General features: G+C 40.9%; 1 protein-coding gene across 1 annotated transcript; it reads left to right on the plus strand.

The window, feature by feature from the left end:
- The first annotated feature begins 14,200 nt into the window (after nt 1-14,200).
- Nucleotides 14,201-17,065, plus strand: LOC139383696 (hepatocyte nuclear factor 3-alpha-like). The gene is made up of 2 exons (XM_071128248.1): nt 14,201-14,385; nt 15,220-17,065. The coding sequence occupies exons 1-2, from the start codon at nt 14,314-14,316 to the stop codon at nt 16,447-16,449; spliced, it is 1,302 nt and encodes a 433-aa protein (XP_070984349.1). The 5' UTR covers nt 14,201-14,313; the 3' UTR covers nt 16,450-17,065.
- Nucleotides 17,066-21,396: the final 4,331 nt, after the last annotated feature.

A 21,396-nucleotide genomic window follows, 5' to 3' on the forward strand; every position in this document is an offset into this window, starting at 1 on the left:
TTTGATTCATTACCACATTGCCTACAACGCAACAATACAATGCACTGAACCACATATCCTTGAGACAGGTTGACTTAACAGGCCTAAACACAAACTACTTATTACAAAAAAAATTACAATACAACCATCTGACCTTGTAACTTATGACAAGACAAATCTCTGTATAATACCTGCCGCACAGTGGACTGAGAAACTACTGAACAGTGAACACATTGAGTAGCAACTTGCATGCCCCGCCCACCTGAGGATCTCTCCTTTTCAGCCATTTATTTGGGCACAAAATCCACTTGTCACTTAAATCTCGCTGGATTGATTGCTTTAATTTTACTCTTGACTGTTTCCCACTCATGCATGTGCACTTTTTGGTTTCCTCTCACGTAAATGTTTGTAGTGACACTCCTGCAAGGGGACTGTGGTTTGTATGTTAGTCACATGTGATATCTCAAACAGTGCTGGCCAGATTTTGACACAACTTCAGTGAATGATGCGTCTTGTCATAGTGAGCCGACATTTACAAAATGACACTTATTGGCCCATGGCCATTGCCTTGTTCATGTATGCAGTAGCCTACACCCAGTGTATACAGGCTTTTTCCATGACAGATTGACCAGTTGAAAGCTATGATCCCTTATTGATGTCGCTTTTTAAATCCACTTCAATCAGTGTAGATGAAGGCGAGGAGACATTAAAGAAGGATTTTAACCTTAAGACATGGATTGTGTATGTGTGCCATTGAGGGTGAATGGGCAAGACAAAATATACCTTTGAACGGGGTATGGTAATAGGTGCCAGGAAAACTGGGTTATGTCAAGAACTGCAACGCTGCTGGGTTTTTCATGTTCAACAGTTTCCTGTGTATATCAAGGATGGCAAATCACCTGTTTCCGGTGACGATCAGCAGCTAACTAAAGTCTGTGTAGCTCCAACCCCATTTTTACTCATTATTCAACTCCTAGTTACACATTTTAACTAATTGTCCAAGATATCGGTTACATGGAAAATTACTTAGAAATGCCCAAAAGCAGACACTTTTGATGAAAAACACAAATGTCGTCTCTACCTGCACCTGCTGCTAGCAAGGAAAATGGCAGAGAAGAACATCCTGATGACCCAGTTCTAAAGGAGATTTGCAAAATGAACAAAAATCTTGAAGAGAAAATTGCCAAAGTGGGCGAAGATGTGGCTGAAATAAAACATACAGTGGGCGCACTGAAAACAAAAGTGGACACTCGACAACCAAGTTAAACGCAGAAGAGAGGATATGATAGAAAAATCAATTTACATTTTGGTATTTTAGCAGACGCTCTTATCCAGAGAAACTTACAGTTAGTGCATTCATATTAATACAGCTAGGTGGGACAACCACATCTCAGTCATAGAGTAAGTCAATTTTTTCTTCACTAAAGTAGCTGTCGGCAAAGTCGCCGCTAGTAGGAAAAAAGTTAAGTGTGACTTGGATAATGGGGGCCTCCCTGGGTGCACCTTTTTGTTTTTTCCCCTAGCACTACACAGCTGATTCACATAACCAACTCATCATCAAGCTTTGATTATTTGAATCAGTTGTGAAGTGCTAGGGCCAAAACCAAAACGTGCACCCAGGCCCGAGTTTGGGAAACCCTGAGTTAATGGATGAAACATATCAAGGTATGGTAACCCATAACATAGCAACAACATACTATGACCATGCTTGCCTTCATCTGAGTCTTGCCCAGCAGAATGAAGATAGGAGGTGAGGGTCGGTTGTTGGTGGCTGCCTCTAGACAGGCAATGGCTTTGGCATCATTCCCCAGGAAAGACTGGACTGCAGCCTGCTGGATAGGAAATGACCCTAGAGCTGGTGGTGGGGAAGGGCCAACATAAATATCACAGTCTGTTTGGTCCGTATAAGACAGTTGTTGAGTCCTAAATGGCCCCCTATTCACTATATGCTGTAGTGCATTACTTTTGACTAGAGCCCTATGGGCTCTGATCAAAAGTAGTGCACTATGTAGGGATTAGGATATCATTTTGGACACAGTGAGTTCCGCCATATAGCGTCTGTCTGAGAGATAGCAATGGCTTGTCAGTCAGGGAGCTCATATTGTGCTTCCTTTATGCATAGAATATTTGTACCTTCGTTCATCTTAGCAGCGTATTTAATACAAAACGTGGTCAGGTCAAATTGTTCCATGTCTCTCATATACTGTCCTCTGGAACAGAGAGAGCATGTCGAACTGGCAATACATAGTACTGTTACTGTACACTAAAATTATGGTTGAAGTCACTTCTATAGACTTACAGTAAGCTCAAGCCTTACTTGAGAAAAAACATTTATACAGCAAAAGGACACCTGTAAGTCAAGGACAATAGCTTTTATGTATGTGACAGAAAGGTCCTTTACCTCATGATATGGAAGTGATGTGCACCTGGTTTCATGTGAGTGGCTTGTAAAATTTTCTCTCTTCAGATCATTGACCTGTTCAGATACAAATAAGATGCAGTACATGAACCATAAATGTAAAATAAGTTTATAAATCAAAAAACATGGTGGCATGATCGCGTTTACATTGCGATGGGCTTGGTTCTTATTTAACATTTTACCTTTATTTAACTAGGCAAGTCAGTTAAGAACTTAAGAACAAATTCTTATTTACAATGACGGCCTAGAAACAGTGGGTTAACTGCCTTGTTCAGGGGCAGAAGGACAGATTTTTACCTCGTCAGCTCGGGGATTCGATCCACCAACCTTTCGGTTACTGACCCAATGCTCTAACCACTAGGCTACCTGTATCCTCTGATGTATGTGGGGTCCATCCTTAAGGCATTGCTGAACATTCTGATGGCTACATAATTCTGACCCATCTTCAGCGGGTGGGAAATGAACACCAGCCACTTGCCAAATGCTGGTAGATTTTGGCATTGGCTGGTACATTCATATTTATTTTAGTGTGTGTTTCAGCTCTAGAAGAAACAATCTGAATGCTAGAGGTGAAAGCGGGGTGGGGTACAGCATAGAAGAGAAATGGGCCTGGAACAAAATAGGAGGGGCTGGTAAAATGTGGGTATCCACCAACCACTGCAGATATTTTCACAACCTTCAGCAAGCCAGGTTCACTGGGGCCAGCGCTACAGACATGAGAGAAACAAGAAATCATCATAAAGAGAGAAAAACATTGAACAAAATGTCATTTCTCAATCTCCATCTCCAGGGTATTCTACAACATTCTCATTACCAGTCATTACACTTCGAGCAAGATTCTAGTTCTAAACATTCTTATACAACGTGGAACTCTTATTCGCGCCAATACCCCCTCCTTCTCTTTCTGTCTCTCTCCCCTCTCTCACTCAAAGCCCCGTTGCTCTTTTCAGAAGAAAGGATCCAGACTCTGTCACAGCAAGAGGCCCAGTGGTATTACCTGTCGAGTTTGATCCCGCTTCAAAGTCGGACATGGCTTGTTGCCACTGCCGTTTCTCAGTGTAGAGCAGGCCCCAGGAAGGCACTCAGGTTCTCATGGCTGTCATTGTTGAGCACTGGTGGCACACAATTAAATAGAACACTGTATATCTGTAGTGCTCACAGTACTGCATAACATAACACTTCAGTTCAGCACACAATGGAACATACAATAATATCCTAAAAAGCTCAGATTGTGTGGGTTACTGTAAGATAATATTGCTACTACTTATCAAGTCCGCATACACTTTAATTAAATATATTTATAGTCTGAAATGGGGGGTCAGCGTTGGGAATTACATAACATTTACATTTGGGTAGGGGGGGTACTGAACACCACACTGACCAATGAGTTGGTTGGCTCCATCTCTGTCAGGTCACAGGCTGATTCCTTCAGGTCCTGCAGATCCTCCCTTGTCTTTCCGGATTGCCTAAGTAAAAAACACCATAGAAACACAGCAGTAGGATATACAGAGTGAGATCACATTGGTGAGGTATGGTTAACTGGTTAAATTGCAATTTGCCATTTTTAGGACTCAAAGCTATATTTCAGATATATCAAAGATATTTGATATTCAAAAATATTCTATTTCACCAGGTTAAAACGGCATGATCAATTTGTCCTTGTAAATGTTATCTAACTGTCAGAGTAGTAAGGCATATTGTAATGTAATGATCAAAGAGCATCGCCAATGTTCCCCATCACATCTCAACTAAAACACTGAACAGATGGAGATTTCTGAAGTTAAGTCTGCCTGTAACTGTTCCAGTGGACTGACTGTGTCTGGCAGGGAAGTAGCCTGTCCATCTGTAAACATCAGAGGCTCAGTACTACACTACCTAGTAATTGGCTCAGTACTACACTACCTAGTAATTGGCTCAGTACTACACTACCTGGAACTTGTCTCAGTACTACACTACCTAGTAATTGGCTCAGTACTACACTATCTGGAACTTGGCTCAGTACTACACTACCTGGAACTTGGCGCAGTACTACACTACCTGGAACTTGGCTCAGTACTACACTACCTAGTACTTGGCTCAGTACTACACTACCTAGTACTTGGCTCAGTACTACACTACCTAGTACTTGGCTCAGTACTACACTACCTAGTACTTGGCTCAGTACCACACTACCTTGTACTTGGCTCAGTACTACACTACCTGGTACTTGGCTCAGTACCACACTACCTTGTACTTGGCTCAGTACCACACTACCTGGTACTTGGCTCAGTACCACACTACCTGGTACTTGGCTCAGTACTACACTACCTGGTACTTGGCTCAGTACCACACTACCTTGTACTTGGCTCAGTACTACACTACCTAGTACTTTGCTCAGTACCACACTACCTTGTACTTGGCTCAGTACTACACTACCTGGTACTTGGCTCAGTACCACACTACCTTGTACTTGGCTCAGTACCACACCACCTGGAACTTGGCTCAGTACCACACCACCTGGAACTTGGCTCAGTACCACACCACCTGGAACTTGGCTCAGTACCACACCACCTGGAACTTGGCTCAGTACTACACTACCTGGTACTTGGCTCAGTACTACAATACCTAGTACTTGGCTCAGTACTACACTACCTAGTAATTGGCTCAGTACTACACTACCTGGTACTTGGCTCAGTACTACACTACCTGGTACTTGGCTCAGTACTACACTACCTGGTACTTGGCTCAGTACTACACTACCTGGTACTTGGCTCAGTACTACACTACCTGGTACTTGGCTCAGTACTACACTACCTGGTACTTGGCTCAGTACTACACTACCTGGAAAGAGTTTGTGTTTGACGAAGGCATGAAAGCAGCTGAACTTGGGAGGCACTGGGTGCCAGAATATCTTCAGCTCGTTGGAACACAGATGAGAAACACACTTTAGGACAGGAAAGTTGAGGGAACTAATTTAAACCAATTAAATGACTCCTTTAAAACAAGCAAAACAATATATTGAGACATTCAACACTGAGTAGTTAGTGTTCAGTGAATGTATAATAGTGCCTTACGTTATAGCAGCATCTTTCAAGCAACCTGCTGAATCTATCAGTTGCAAATGTATTTGGTGCCACCTAGTGGATAATTATTTTGGGAAAAAAGTTGAATTAATTTAGGTGCATTAACATTCTCCTCCCCCGCCTGTCCATGAAGCATCATCCTGGGCTTCTCTACGTAATAATCATCATCCCTGTCTTCGGTCAGCTAGATCACCACTTTATTTTAAGAATGCGAAATGTAAGGATAATAGTAGAAAGAATGGTTTATTTCAGCTTTTATTTCTTTCATCAAATTCCAAGTGGGTCAGAAGTTTACACATACTCAATTAATATTTGGTAGCATTGTCTTTAAATTGTTTAACTTGGGTCAAACGTTTCGGGTAGCCTTCCACAAGCTTCCCACAATAAGTTGGGTGAATTTAGTTCTGCCCACAAATTTTCTATAGGATTGAGGTCAGGGCTTTGATGATCACTCCAATACCTTGACTTTGTTGTCCTTAAGCCATTTTGCCACAACTTTGGAAGTATGCTTGGGGTCATTGTCCATTTGGAAGACCTGAGCTTTAACTGATGTCTTCAGATGTTGCTTCAATATATCCACTATTTTCCTCCCTCATGATGCCATCTATTTTGTGAAGTGCACCAGTCCCTCCTGCAGCAAAGCACCCCCACAACATGATGCTGCCAACCCCGTGCATCACGGTTGGGATGGTGTCCGTCTTGCAAGCCTCCCCTTTTTCCTCCAAACATAACGATGGTCATTATGACCAACAGTTCTATTTTGTTTCATTAGACCAGAAGACATTTGTCCCCATGTGCAGTTGCAAACCGTGGTCTGGATTTTCTTTGGCGGTTTTGGAGCAGTGGCTTCTTCCTTGCTGAGCGGCCGTTCAGGTTATGTCGATATAGGACTCATTTTACTGTGGACATAGATACTTTTGTACCTGTTTCCTCCAGCATCTTCACAAGGTCCTTTGCTATTGTTCTGGGATTGATTTGCACTTTTCGCACCAAAGTACGTTCATCTCTAGGAGACAGAACGCGCCCCCTTCCTGAGCGGTATGACGACTGCGTGGTCCAATGTTGTTTATACTTGTGTACTATTGATTGTACAGATGAACGTGGTACCTTCAGGAGTTTGGAAATTGCTCCCAAGGATGAACCAGACTTCTGGAGGTCTACAATGTTTTTCTGAGGTCTTGTCTGATTTCTTTTGATTTTCCCATGATATCAGGCAAAGAGGCACTGAGTTTGAAGGTAGGCCTTGAAATACATCCACAGGTACACGTCAATTAGCCTATCAGAAGCTTCTAAAGTCATGACATTTTCTGGAATGTTCAAAGCTGTTTAAAGGCACAGTCAACTTAGTGTATGTAAACTTCCGACTTCAACTATATATGTGTTTATGTATATCACTTAAATTCCACATTTAGCTATAACATCCAAGTTTTGGACATCCTATGAAGCAGAGCCTGGAAGAGATTTAATTTTACCTGTGTCTGTCAGGCTGGGTAGCAATGTGTTGTAGTGCTACCCTCTGTTGGTGAAACAGTGGTGGTGCAGTGAGTTGGCTGGAGGTGTGACAGACCAGGGAAGTCAGCTCCAGAGGCAGGGCCTGGCTGACTGCGGTTGTACAAAGATGGTGAATGGTATTGTATTCATCTGCACTGTGGGAGAGCAATACAACAGTGATTAGTAAAATGTTGTGATATGCTTACTTAGCCAGTCTGTTCGTGTCATCATCCACCTCCTTGTCACTGGCTTGACAATGACAACAATTGAGTTGGCAATAGCATAAATACATCTAGGACCAAGCTAATACTTACTTGCCTGTTTATCTAAATTGAACATAATTTCTGACTTCTGTACCTAGTCTGTAATGACACAGGTCATATAACACACCGTATTATCATGTAAGGTAAAGGGATTATGGAAATGTAACTTTGAAACAAAACCCCACTGGTTTGTTACATTGAATAATGTCAATGATTCAACAACAATCCACATATTTGAAACCTCTACAATCAATACAGTGGGTCTTGTCCCAACAGATGAAACATTCTCTGTTGCGTAAGCAGATGAGCTGGAGGTGTATTTGCTCAGATCATCCCTGCCATAACTTATCATCCCTCTTTGAACTTGCGACTCTATGTGTGGCCGCTTAGTGTTGGGAGGGAAAGGTCTGGCCTCCATCCACCACTTGACTAGGGCTTCTAACCTGACAGACACTGGACAATTTATTGGAGGATAGCATGTTCACTACGGCCTGCCACTCCTGGGATGAATCATCTCTCTGGAACTCTGGGGTAGGTAGGTAGGTATGCCTCAGCTCAGTGAGCGGAGCAAAAACCCTGTAAGGTCAACCAGAGTCATTCACCTTGTTTTCAATGAAATGAGAATTCTAGAACTGTGGAGTGGAGCCAACCTGAGCGCTGCCTGTCTTTAGACTTGCTGTCGATCTAACGCTAATCCATCTACCATTGGCAGACAGGCAGGCTGGCAGCCTGGCCCCCTTATAAAGCCTCCCATCCATATCCAGCAGAAACCTTTCAGTGAACCAAAGCTCTGAAACCCCTACCTAATTAAATGGCACTTGTTTTGGTAAAAATGTTTCATGAATGGGGATAGGAGGGAGTGGAAAGGGAGTGAGTGGCACAATTCCAACTCTGGGCTTGCAATAGGAGGCAGTAAATCTGGTATCTTTGGGTGAGTAAGCAGTCAGTGATAAGGAAGTGTGTGGGTGCACTAGGCACCAGACAGACTGAGAGCAGTCGTAAGAGAGTGTTAGGCCGGGAGCATAATAATTAATCTCTTTGTCAATGGGTCTCTGAGAATGGGGTGGAGGAGTTTTGATGATAGCCTAGTCACTTCGCTTAGACTCCCTGGAACTGAGTTTACCTCCGTCCAAGACCATCCCCGCCCCAGCCATTAAAGTCAAGGTTGCAGATGGTTACCATGATAGTGAGTTGAAGAGGTCGTTGGGAAACGACTTCCTACAAAACAAGCAGCAGTCACGGCTACCTATAACTAACCAATGACAGGGTTACCTGATTTTATGACAGCAACCTGATTTTATTTTTTTACTACAGTTCTGTGTTGGTGGAAGCTAACACAGGCTAGGTCTGTGTTGCATCATTTCATGTTGTATCCATGTGTTACACACACTTGTAGTTTAACCGCAATGATCACACTCAATCGGTTTGTAACAACAACTCACAACTCTCATGATCAACCAGACAGACAGGGAATACAAGAGTATTATGGTGCTTTGGGGCCCATGTTGCTACAAGTGAAAGGCCTTGAATGGTTTTATTTTGTAAATACACACTCGTTGGTCTCTGAGAAGGAGCTATGGCATCTCGAGCTGTCATTACATCTGTATAAGTCACCTTTGACAGAAAAAAATACTGAACTGATAGTAGTTGAAGTTGTTGATCAGGGTAAAACACCTACTGAACTAAAAACGATGACAACCAAATAAATCCAAGTAGTACCTTCTGTGGGAGAGCAGAGGCCATAGAGCAGTTGTTGTTGTCGGTCTGTCACTCTGACAGTGAGTCGCCCATCTTGTAGACCCCTGACTCTCTCTCAGTGAGTCGGCCATCTTGTAGACCCCTGATTCTCTCTCAGTGAGTCGCCCATCTTGTAAACCTGTTGTGACTTTAGGGAACTCAACAGGTCTTGGAGGGGTTGGTGTCTCCCTCTTGTCCCACGATTCCACAGAGGATGTTGTGGGTTATCTGAGGAGTACTCTGGAAAACCAGCATAAGATGTCTGTTAACTATCATACAAACATTATACAACCTTAATAACAGAAAGCTCAACACTTAAAATATTCTCAAATGCTCTGAGAGGCTATTTTTCAATCTCACAAGCCAAGGCAAGTCAAATGTGATAAATCTAAATACACTGCCTGTAGTCTCTCCATGACCTGCTTGTACAGGGCTAATATTATCTTCTATCTCCTGTTCTGAATCCTCTGATTTTGATTGCGTTGTTTTCACGTCCTTTAAAAACATGATTGAAAACAAAAACGGATCATTAAATAATAAAGTGCAATTGTTATGAGCATTTTAGACATTTTTTAAATAAACAATACAATTATTATTATGTAACTATCACTGGGCTTATTTAACCTCTACCAAAAGTATGAAGGTCACCTTTAGTTTTTGTGACCATTCAGCATATTCTCAATTGTTAGGCTGTTGTTATCCTATTGTCACTTAATTGTCTGCATTGTAGCTGTCCTCCACATAGAAATAGAATGAATTAATTCTATGGTCCCCCAGCACTCTCCCCATCAGCCCCTTGATCATCTGGTCTGAGGCAGACAACATATCACTGCCTCCTCTCTGTAGGGAGGCAATAATCTCATCCACCATCCTCCCTCTGCCAAGCCCCATAGCTGTGGCCACTGACTCCTCGGGGTCTTCTGCTGGGAGTCTGAGTCCTCCTGGCCCTCTTCCTCAGCCCCTATGATCCCCCGGGCCTCAAGAAGCTGCTCTGTGGTGAACTTGACAGTACAGATGCTGTTGTCAGTGGAAGTCCTTGGTGTAGATGTAGACCTATCTTTCGGTTTCCTAATTTTCTTTTTTTTGATCTTCCGCAGGGGCGTTCCCGTGGGATTGGTCAGAGCCCGAGTCCTCACTGTTCCTGCTCTCATCCGTGCTGTCCAAGCTCAGAGCCTGACATCTGCTGAAGAAGTTTGATCTCCGGACGCGCCTCTCAGCTGCTTCCTTCTCTAAGATAGACACCTGCTCTGACTCCTTCTTGCTCTTGTATATACACATCCTGGTCCCTGTTGCTGGCCTCTCTGGTCCTGGGCTTTTAAGGAGACTGTGGCCTCCTGGACATGGACACCCCTTTAGTAGTGCCTGCTAGGCAGGTTTGTGCTCTGGAGGACACAGTACCAAATGAACTGAATCAATAGCATTGCTGACATCTCTCTCCACTGATTCCTTACATATGTGTTATCCCTTGACTCTTGCTCACCTCTGACTTCCTTTAAGGGATGTCTGGTAGTAGTGCGCTCTGTGGTAAGGAGGCAGGTGGGGATTGTAGCAGGTCTGCATGGAACTCCAATGGGCTGTCTGACCCTGCAGACATTGTTGAGGTCTTGTTTTGGGGTATGTCCGAAGTCCCTCTGTAGCCTCTTCCATCAGTCCTCATGACTCCAGTGTGTGGGGAGAGTCTGCTGGCTGGGCTATTGTGCTGTCGTTGCGTGGGAGTTGAAAAACAGCTGATTCATTTTTAGGAAGTCACGCTGGGACTCTTGCGTAGAGCCTCTAACTCTTCTGTACTGAAGATGAAATAATTTAATGGGTGATAATGGAACATCAATTAAAATGAGTAAAAAAACAGCAATAATAAAATCTATAATGATTGGTAAATCTCTGTCACTAATTATGCTTCTTCTCTATGGGATTACTCAATAATTGATGATCAAGCTGTTGATGTTAAGATTGTTGTTACTGTGTTACAAAGTAGGAGCACTGTCAGCCTAACCAACAACAGCTTCATAGTATATATTTAGTTGGCAATGAAGTTTGAAAGATGTCAAATTCCCAGTTAGCTATAATGTTGCCAGTGAACCACTTTTAAAAAAAATATAGGAAGCATAAGTTTTTACTCACCAGAGTAACAACACAGTGTGGTCAAATACTTTAACTTAGTTTTAGTCACAATCTGGTTAACTATAATTACAAACAGTTATGTTTTAGCATTTTTACATATTTATTAACTTATTTCCATATGTCTTTGGGACTACCCACAATGCACTATTTCTCAAAGTCATATGGAGAACCGGTGTTAACTAGCTAGTTCCAGCTGGCTAACGTTAACTACTAGCCATGCTAGCATGTAATTACTTTCCAAACCAAGTGCTGGAGAACAACTATGTAGAAACCATATAAATGAATGTGAAAAACTGCAACACCTCTTCTCCTGTGTGTTTGGTAGTGGTATTCGAGTGAGCGTTGTCAAAGTTTTCCGTTGTTTGTAGCTAGTGCAGTAATACCCACAAGGAAAGGGTTACGACTCATTTGTGTCCCAAAAATTAGATGCAAGCTTTGAAGCGGGAGCGGTGTGTCCGATCGAAGTGAGTAAATTCAATATGGATTTACCTCACTATATCGCTATTAGATTAGCTAGCTAGCTGACACTCCCTTGCCTAGGCCGGTGAAACGGCCTCCCTCTGAAGGCCTCTACTTGGTTCTTCTTTGACTTTGGTAGCTAACTCAGCTGTCAATCAGTAAGTTTCCGCTCCCTATACTTGATCTGCAGGCTTTTTTTTTTGTGTTCTGTGGGTTCCTGCCTGTGCTAGACTCGTTTTTCTCTGGCTTACTACTTAGCTATGTCGACAATGGTGGTTGGCTAGCTAGGCTAGTTTGCAGGCTAGGCTAGCTACAAGGCTAAAATAACTAACTTTAGCTGGCTGGCTTGCTGGCTAAGGTAATTGCATATACCGGTAACATTGTTTGATGACTGATTAGATGGTGTAATGTATACCAAAAGGTTGGTTTACTTTAATGTAGCTGTAAGCTAGGTGTTGATAGCAAATAGCTGACTCACGCAGTGATGGCAGGGTAGTTAGTTAGCAACCTTGCAAGCTGATTTGCGACAATACATTCATAAAGTATTTGCTTGTAAATTGGTGGAAAATTCAATTGAAACCAGTAGTCATGAGTGCAAACAATTTGGTTTAATTTAAAGTTATACATTTGAAGTTATTTCTGTTGGGATTATTACTATAGGGAATATGCTGGCATGCCTGGTCCTCCATATTATGTCACACCTTGCAAAAACATTTTCCAATAGGACTTCAGTTCAGCATTCTTCAGAATTCTTATCAGTTTTAGTAATAACTTGAAAACTTTGCATTGGGATATACTAATGCAAATCAATATGTTACATGTGGTTACTTTTATGCTACCTATCCTTTAATCTTCTAGAATATATTAGCTAGTTATTAGTTGCTATCTAGCTTTAACACATTAAACAATTCCAACACTTACCTTTTTCTAAAATAGTTAAGTGATAAGTCACAGCTCTTTGCTGACATTGACGGTACTTTGACGTAACTTTTGGCACTCATTTTTAAAATGTACGTTATATCTGAACATCCACCAGTGTGTTATCTCATAAACACGTTGGCAAAATAGAGAGCCAGTTAAAAGTTGACAATCTTTTTGTAATATTTCTTCCTGGTGGCTGGGAGGACCTCCTAGCAACCACCAGACAACTGGGCAGGACAAAACAGACTCCACCTGGGTGCAGAATCGGGACGAGCTTCGGGACCGGAACAAAATAGAAAGAGTTAGCCTACATGACTATAATAATGCTCCATGCAAAGGACAGGTTGCTCTCATCAACAGAAGTAGAATTTCAATTTTGCCATATTGTTTTTATTCTGTACTGAAGGCTTTCAGGAAATATTAACCTGTATTGTCATAAAATTCTGTATACATTTAGTAGCCTTTACTAGCCTATTCAACTGTGGAATATAATTCCTTACTCATGTGGTGATGGTAGCAATTGGCGTTTCTTTGGGGCAAATTATAGTCTTAAAAAAAAATGTTGCTGTGCCAAAATAAACAGCAGGATGATCATAATAACTAGTGTCATAGAATGAAGCATACGATGAGTCTAATTAGGCCCTATCTGTAAAACAACCATTTTCATCTGTAGGCCTTTGATGCCCTGGCTATATCTCCCGTGACAGAATTCAAATCCAGCAGTAAGCATTATGGGAGGTTTTAATCCGGCCTGAACTAATCGATTTTCTCTCCCTAACGGCGTTAGAAATCACCCTGAGATAATCCAATGTAAGGGGATAAGTATCGCTGTTATTCGCTCATTAACGGGTTTGGAATCGAAGGACGTGGCTGTAACCCCTTGTAGCGTACAGCAGAGCCGAGGGCTATGAAGGTCTTTTCACGCATATATATGGATGTTGACAAGTTCTCTCTTCTCTCCATTGACCAGCGACAATAACATTAATTTTAACATAGGCCTACGTGGGCTAAAATGAAATACTATATGGGCAAAGATGAAAAATGAATTAAATTAATAGAAATAAATATGCATCGCATCATATGGCAAAACATTAAACTAAACCTGACAGAATAATGCATACCAATGAATTATTTGTATCGGAATATCCAATATCCTCAGTGCTCACGCCTTCTCATTTTTCGCAGAATTTAGCAATTTGATTCTTATAGCCCACTGTCTGTGAGCCAGAGCAAATATTGTCATAACATTGTAGGGTGCTGGCGCCCATGTGTGCATAATGGACATTTTGAAATTAGTCATAAACAGGGATGTTTTTGTTGTTTTTATTGCATTATCTTTATGATGTATCATAATACAGATCTAAAAGACTAGGTTTGTAATGATAGTTTCCAGTCGATTTGGTATATGCCTGGCGTTCTCCATGGCATATGAAATGTATTTTGGCTATTTGTAGAACATTTCAAGTGCGTAATTATCAACAAGGAATGCCATGCTCGGCTGTCTTTCAAACCCTGCTTTCTAGCCGATCGAATATTTACACACCTTATGAGGGTGAAAATAACTTTTGACTGGGCTGTTTGTCTCTGTAAAGACGCAGAAGAATTGTGGACAGGGGATGTGTGACTACAGTGAGGGAAAATGAGCCAGGAAAATGAACACACAAAAGTGGGTGTGTTATACCGTCTTCGTAATAGGGGAAGATCTACACTCAGTTCACGCTGCATTCAACATCTCTTCACTTCTTTACTCTAGCCCTCCTGCAACATCCAGCCAATTACAGCACACCATTTCCTAGGATACATTTCCCCAAAACTTCAATCTGAGGAACTGCATGTTTACGATTTGTGGATTTCTACCATAATGTTGGGAACAGTGAAAATGGAAGGTCACGAAACACCAGATTGGAGCAGCTATTACAACGACGCACAAGAGGTATGTGTCTAAGTTTTCGATTTGGGTTATAGAATAAAGTGTTAACTGATTCCCAATTTTTCCGTTTTTGCAATGAATGTTTTCTAGCAAACTTCATTGAGTTATTTTCCCTCAAATTGTTCAATTAAAGTCAGTGTTGTTGTTTATGGAATATTGGGCTGTTTTTGGTATAGATGTCACTAAATGCAACCTGATGTATATAAAGAACGAGTGCATGTTCGTCAGAGGGCCAAATGCCGACTTGAGATATTTGCAATTTACAATAAGTAAAAACCCATTACATCTGTTGGTAATGCACTCCGACAATAAGTTAGGATTTGGAACTGAATATTTACCAGACATCATGGCATATGCTTTTCAAATCATGCTATTCGGAAAAAAAGTTGCAGTCAGTGCATGGAATGTTAGAACTCCATTTTAATTAGTTTGTTTGACACAAACAATAAGACGGCATAATACACTTTCATTGACCTCATTTTGTTTGTGCATAATAAGCTTACATAACATGTCAATTGAAATGTCTAATTATTATAACAAATAATTGCTTGATATGGCCTAATACAGTGGAACAATATCGAGTTCGAGATTCACAATATCTTGGACTGTTTTCATGCTGTTCATGAGGTTCTCAAAATGAATCACATGTTTTCTTGTCAAATCGAATCAATTAAATAGGTTTCGTTTCGAAATATTTTGTGTTAACCATTATTAATTATGATTGGATGTACATTAAACAGTCAATTTCAACAGAATAAAAAAAATAAACTCAAGCACTTTGAGTGTGTGGAAGACTAAAGCAGTGTTGTGATCACATTTTATTTCATGTTATTCCAGGTATATTCACCCATGGCAAACAGCGGCATGAATGCAGGACTGGGTTCCATGAATAGTATGAACAGTTACATGAGTATGTCTACCAGTGGAAATATGACCTCCGGTTCTTTCAACATGTCCTACGCGAACCACGGCCTGGGAGCCGGAATAAGCCCCGGTACAATGGCAGGGATGCCTCCGAGCACGTCCATGAATGGAATGTGCGGCGGGGTATCGTCAATGGGCACTGCCCTTAGCCCCTCGAACATGGGCGCAATGTCGGCTCAGCAGGCTTCCATGAACGCTCTGAATCCATACGCCAGCATGAGCCCTACAATGAGCCAAATGTCCTATAATCAGCCCAACCTGAACCGAGCAAGGGACAACAAGTCGTTCAGGAGAAGCTACCCGCACGCAAAGCCTCCGTATTCATACATATCCCTGATAACCATGGCCATTCAGCAAGCACCAAGCAAGATGCTCACGCTTAGCGAAATCTACCAATGGATAATGGACCTATTTCCATACTACAGACAGAACCAACAGAGGTGGCAGAACTCTATTCGCCATTCCTTGTCTTTTAATGATTGTTTCATCAAAGTGTCTAGATCACCGGATAAGCCAGGCAAAGGCTCATACTGGGCCCTGCACCCAGATTCTGGAAATATGTTCGAGAACGGTTGTTATCTCCGCAGACAAAAGCGCTTTAAATGCGAAAATAGAAAGCTATCTTCAAGTAAAGGAGACGGAAGGAAAGACCAGTCTGGTTCTGGGTCACCTTCGAGCGACAACAGCAAGACTGGACATGTGGACCCCAACTCCCTCTCCACCTGCAACCAGTCCTCCAGCCCTCACATCATGGACCGCAGGAGCAGTAGCAGCGCCTCTGAACTAAAGAGCAGCGGGCCACCTCTCCACCCTGTGGCCAGCTCCGTCACGTCCCTGTCCTCTCTCCCTTTACCTCCGCACTCGATGGCGCACGAGTCCCAGCTGCACCTAAAAGGGGATCCCCATTACTCATTCAACCACCCCTTTTCAATAAATAATTTAATGTCATCTTCAGAGCAACAGCACAAACTGGACTTGAAAGCCTACGAGCAAGCTTTGCAATACTCCTCCTACGGCTCAAGTATGTCTTCCAGTCTACCCCTCGGCAGCGCGTCCATGGTAGGCAGAGCCATGGACCCATCCGCAATAGAGGCGTCATACTATCAAGGTGTGTATTCCAGACCGGTCCTCAACACTTCTTAGTATCTTCTCATTTTTATAGTGCTCGACAAAAGGACAAACAGAAAACATTGATCTTATTTTTGCATGCACCTGGTGCATAAGGACTGTTACTTCAATGTATAAGAATATGTATGAGTAAAATACAATAGTCCTGTAAAGTGTTTCCAATTGAATGATTGTATATCCAGCTGTAAATCATTGCTAGTGTATTTAAAACAATTTCGAGCTTGTAAAATAATGTTGTATTCCCAAAACATGTAGTCCCCACAATGAATATGTCCATGTGTTACAATTTGCATGAATGAAGGTCAGTCAATAAGGTCTCGTGGAACGCGTGACGCAGGTGAAGCGCAAAACACCTGTCTGTTACAGATACAGCCTACTTTTTTGAATGGATGTTGTCATTTTACGCATTGCTTTGGTTTCATTTGCTAAATATCTGACAAACATATTTTTTAAGCAATCTTGTAATACAATCTTAAATTCCAAGTGGAAATGAATTATAAATAAAATGTTATTCTTTATAGGCTACAGCAAAATTCCAGTCTTTTTTGTGGTATTTTTCAAACCAGAAAATGGGTGATTATGTGCAGCTTAATGTCAGCGTTTTGTCTTTCTCTGTTTTTTTTGATGTCTCTGCATGTGCTTAACTTATTTCTTGTTCATTTCCAAATAAAACAAATACGATTTATTCACTGATTGTTGTAATTTTTTACCTTAATTTGAAGCTGTGTCTGACGCGTAAAATGTAGCCTACCACTCAATTACGCAACTGTTCCAACTTTATGCATATCCAAATAATTCAGGAACAATATTACGTTTAATTATGCCTTAAAAACATTACAATTGTAAAGGGAATGTACTAATTATAGGGCCTAGATCTTCAGTCGGTGGCATATAGCCAGCTTTATTGTTCAATCTTGTAAACTAATGCGTCATCTTACTATATCATGAATGTAACTCCATATGAAATGCGGGTTATAACCATTGATCAAAACATCTAAAGTGCATAATATCCCCGTAAAGTTTAGAAACGCTAACTGTACCCTATTGATGGTCGCGCTTCGGTTGACGCACCGCAGGTTGTTGATCAATGAGCAAGGCTAAAGCCAACTCTAACAGAAATACAGCCACAGAGCTTTACCTCATAAAGGATTCCGGCGTGTTGTAGATGGATTTTTAACAATCTCATGGAAAGGCCAAATCATCTTTTTGTGAACCGTAACCCTACATGATGCGGCTCGTGAACCTGAACAGATTTTACTTTGATCATGGTATTTTGTAGACACACATTTTGGCCGAGTAACCGTGAAACGTGTTTAATTATCATGTAATTGCCCCCCGATGCGCAAATAACATAGATAATTGAATTGAGCGTCGTGAAAATATCGAGGATTTATATGGGCTAGGTTTGTGCTCTGTGCTTTTACCAGATTATATTTCCACTCGGACATATTCAAGTTTAGGCCTACTTATTGTAATATAAATATTAAAACATTTTAAGAAGCCATGTTTATTTAGACAATACATCTAAAACAAGTGTATTTGGAACTACTGAAAAGCTTGTCTGCGCGTGAGTTGCTCGAGTCGTTACATTTACTCCAGATTAACTCACATTCATATTAACAATATTAAGACTAAAAACCTAAATTTTTATAATACATTTTATTATTGTATTGTCCTTTTATATTTAAATGTTATTCTATTCAAATCAATTGGACGATAATATCCTAAATGGTGACTAATACAAATTGTATAGTTCTACAAGGATTGGATATTTCTCCTGAATAATTTAGGCCTAGGTTAATATTGAATTTTTGTTATTTTCACCAAGATAAATTATTTATTCAATAAAATGATTGTGATATATGCAATTACAGTCATTTCTCTACAATGACAGTGTTCATGAATCAATTACGAGCATGTCAAAGAGGGTATGGACCACATTCAATGAATTTACTGGAGAAACAATCCTAGCTCCAGATATGATCTCAATTATTTGTGTTCATAATCAGATATTTCATTGGAATACGTTTGGATCAAGGTCCCCACCGGAATTACTCGATGGGACAGTTACAACCTTGTTCAGGCCTACTGCATTTGAAGGTGTATCATTTGAGGCAGTAGGCCTATCTTATTCAACAATCGTATGGTACTGGGCAGTATTAGGGGCTGAATACAAATATCGACCCCAGCAGATAGCCCCAAATGCACCAAGTAATTAATTTATTTCTCCTCCTCTGTTAATTAAGCCTCTATTACAAAGTGTTCTTAGCAGATTACAATAACAAACTCCAGTTTGTGGCAAAAATGACTACTCGTTTCCATAAGCAATCTTTGAACTTTGGACAGATCTTGTTCATTAGTTTGCCCAGCTGTTGGAAAAAAAGCTTTGCAGGGTGTGATTCAGTATGGAAAAGTGAAAGAACAAATACAGAGCCAGCTTTTGCTTGATATTTGCTTATTAAATACATTTTAATCGTTATATATAATGCTTTATATTGATGAATGAGTCATAACTCAACGGGCAAATAGAGATATTCAATTAATATATTTGCCTGTGAAAGAGGCAATGAAATGCTTTTTTGAAAGCTATGATACAACATGTAAAATGTACAGTTCGAGCACATCACGTTGAGACCCATACATTAGTGCTCGCTTTAGTAGGATATTTGATAAAGCTAACCCAATACATATGTTGTTGGCATAGCAACATCTTTATGCCCACAAGGTAGCAAGGTGAAGTAATCACTTTTGTGGGTCAATTTAGTAAACCTAATTATAAACGCAGATTAGGTTTATTATCCGAATTGTAGCATACAAATAGATCGCTACAATATGGCAACACGTGTATCTATTATTACTATCATCATCATTATTAGGCCCCTAATAATAATAATAATAGTATTACTATTATTAATAGTTTTAAATTGCCCTGGGCGTATGCTATATTTCTCCCATGCAGCACATTGGAAACTTTTAATGAATTCATTCAATCTTAAGTACAGTGTGACATATGTTATCCGCCAGCCCAGCCGCAGGCAGTGTCCAGCATAAAGATTTAAACCAGCACCTTGTTTTCCAATTGATGTGGTATTTCTCGTTAACACATCAAAAATCCTGGAGCTTTTTTCAGCCTTATGGACAAAAATGTAGACAACAATGCGCAGACCCCTTTACTTCAAAAGCGACCATCAGCGAGCCTACCCATAGATCTTTCTTCTCAGTCTTTTCATTCTGAGTTTAGAAAGCCACTACAGGGCCAAAGCGCTTCTAATACCTTTTGATGAGGATTGAATTAATTATCTCCAATAACACAATTGTGCTTGGCCAACGAAAAGAGCAAAGCAATACCCCTTCAGATTCACAGACGAAAGAAAAGAACCTTTCAAAAGGCCGAGGGGGAAGAGGGAGAGAGCTCTATCCGAAATCAGCTTTAGAAGCAGCTGGTTTTCCATTAAAAATTATACGGAAGAAGTTTATTAGGGCTTTGTGTCCTCCTAATATGGACCGACTATGTCAGGTTGGTGGTCCCTCGGCCTGCCTCCCTGCCACCATGATGTTTTGTGTCTTCATTCATCCATTGGAGGCCACAATAAGGGACAACCCAATTTGGTTGTTTTGTTGGTTGCTGTTTTTGCAGGGTGACGGAAAAAGTTAGAACAAACAAATGCCTAAAAGGTTTTGCAGAGGACGAAGACAAATGGAAATTATTCCAAATGTATGCCTATACCAGATTTCAAAATATTAAATACTATGATACCAGTCAGTTAAATATGTGGCCCTATAAACAAACAGTATTTGCTATATAACTGAAAACAAAGAATACATGTTAAACCATTTGGCAATGTAATAGGGAACGCCCAAATAATCTATAGTCAAACAAGTGAAACACGCAAAGTCTAACCCGATCGAAAGAACAACTGTAAACAACGATAGCCAGGATAGCCCACTTTTAATCATTGTGCAATTACCACATTTTCCCCCAAATTGCATGCTTTAGACATAGGCCTAGGCTTTATAAAATGTGCTTAATTAACATTTGTATTGTCAATGAGCCTCAAGTTCCATACAGTGTTAGTAGAAAAGAGTGTCCACAACGAATACATGGATGGAATGCGTTAAAGTGAAAGGAAATACTGGAAATATTTGGTGTCGTTATAGCAACAGGATCAGTCACGCTTTTCTCTGAAGGCCATTCACCACTGGGCTGTCAGAACACGTTTTTAATTAAAGCGTATAAACCGTTTTTGTAGGCATGTCATCGTGTGATTGGGGTAATCGGGAATGGGGATCCCGTTTATTTTTGATGCGCTCGTGCGCAATCCTTTTCCACCAAGACCAAGAGAGAAAAATTACCAAAAGTTACCAAAAGGAATCAAGCATCACACACTCCAAAATAATGCAAAATAAATAAAAACGGCTTCTATAAGTCTAGTCAAGATGGATTGGGAACTGAACCATAATACAAATGTAGGGGTGGCAGGTAGCCTAGTGGTTAGAGCGCTGGATCGAATCCCCGAGCTGACAAGGTTAAAGATCTGTCGTTCTGCCCCTGAACAAGGCACTGTTCTTAGGCCGTCATTGTAAATTTGATTTTTTCTTAACTGACTTGCCTAGTTAAATAAAGTTTAAATATATATATATATAACACATTTAGGCCATAGAGGCTACACGAGGCATTTTATTTTTGCGAGTATATGATCATAAGGATGCATTGCCGACTTGGGGATGACCAGGAATATCAAACGTTATCAGATTTCAACAAAGTGAAAGATTTAGCCTCCGTATTTAGAACACGGCTGATTATCTGACGGATAAACATACATTGGGAGGATCTTGTGGGATTAAGAGTGGGGACACCCAAGTTGTGCGATCTCCACGGTTACCAGAGGAGAAATCGAGAAGCTTGTCATAGTGTCGCTTGAGCATTATGAGGGGAGGGTTACAACACATCAGCGTTCGCGT

This window comes from Oncorhynchus clarkii, chromosome 25 (assembly GCF_045791955.1).
Source record: "Oncorhynchus clarkii lewisi isolate Uvic-CL-2024 chromosome 25, UVic_Ocla_1.0, whole genome shotgun sequence".
NCBI lineage: Eukaryota > Metazoa > Chordata > Actinopteri > Salmoniformes > Salmonidae > Oncorhynchus > Oncorhynchus clarkii.

Excerpts from the sequence above, each read along its gene's own strand:
- LOC139383696 (XM_071128248.1), top strand. The coding sequence starts at position 14,314 with ATGTTGGGAACAGTGAAAATGGAAGGTCACGAAACACCAGATTGGAGC. Across the intron at positions 14,386-15,219 it reads ATTACAACGACGCACAAGAG|GTATATTCACCCATGGCAAA; the intron begins GTATGTGTCTAA and ends ATGTTATTCCAG.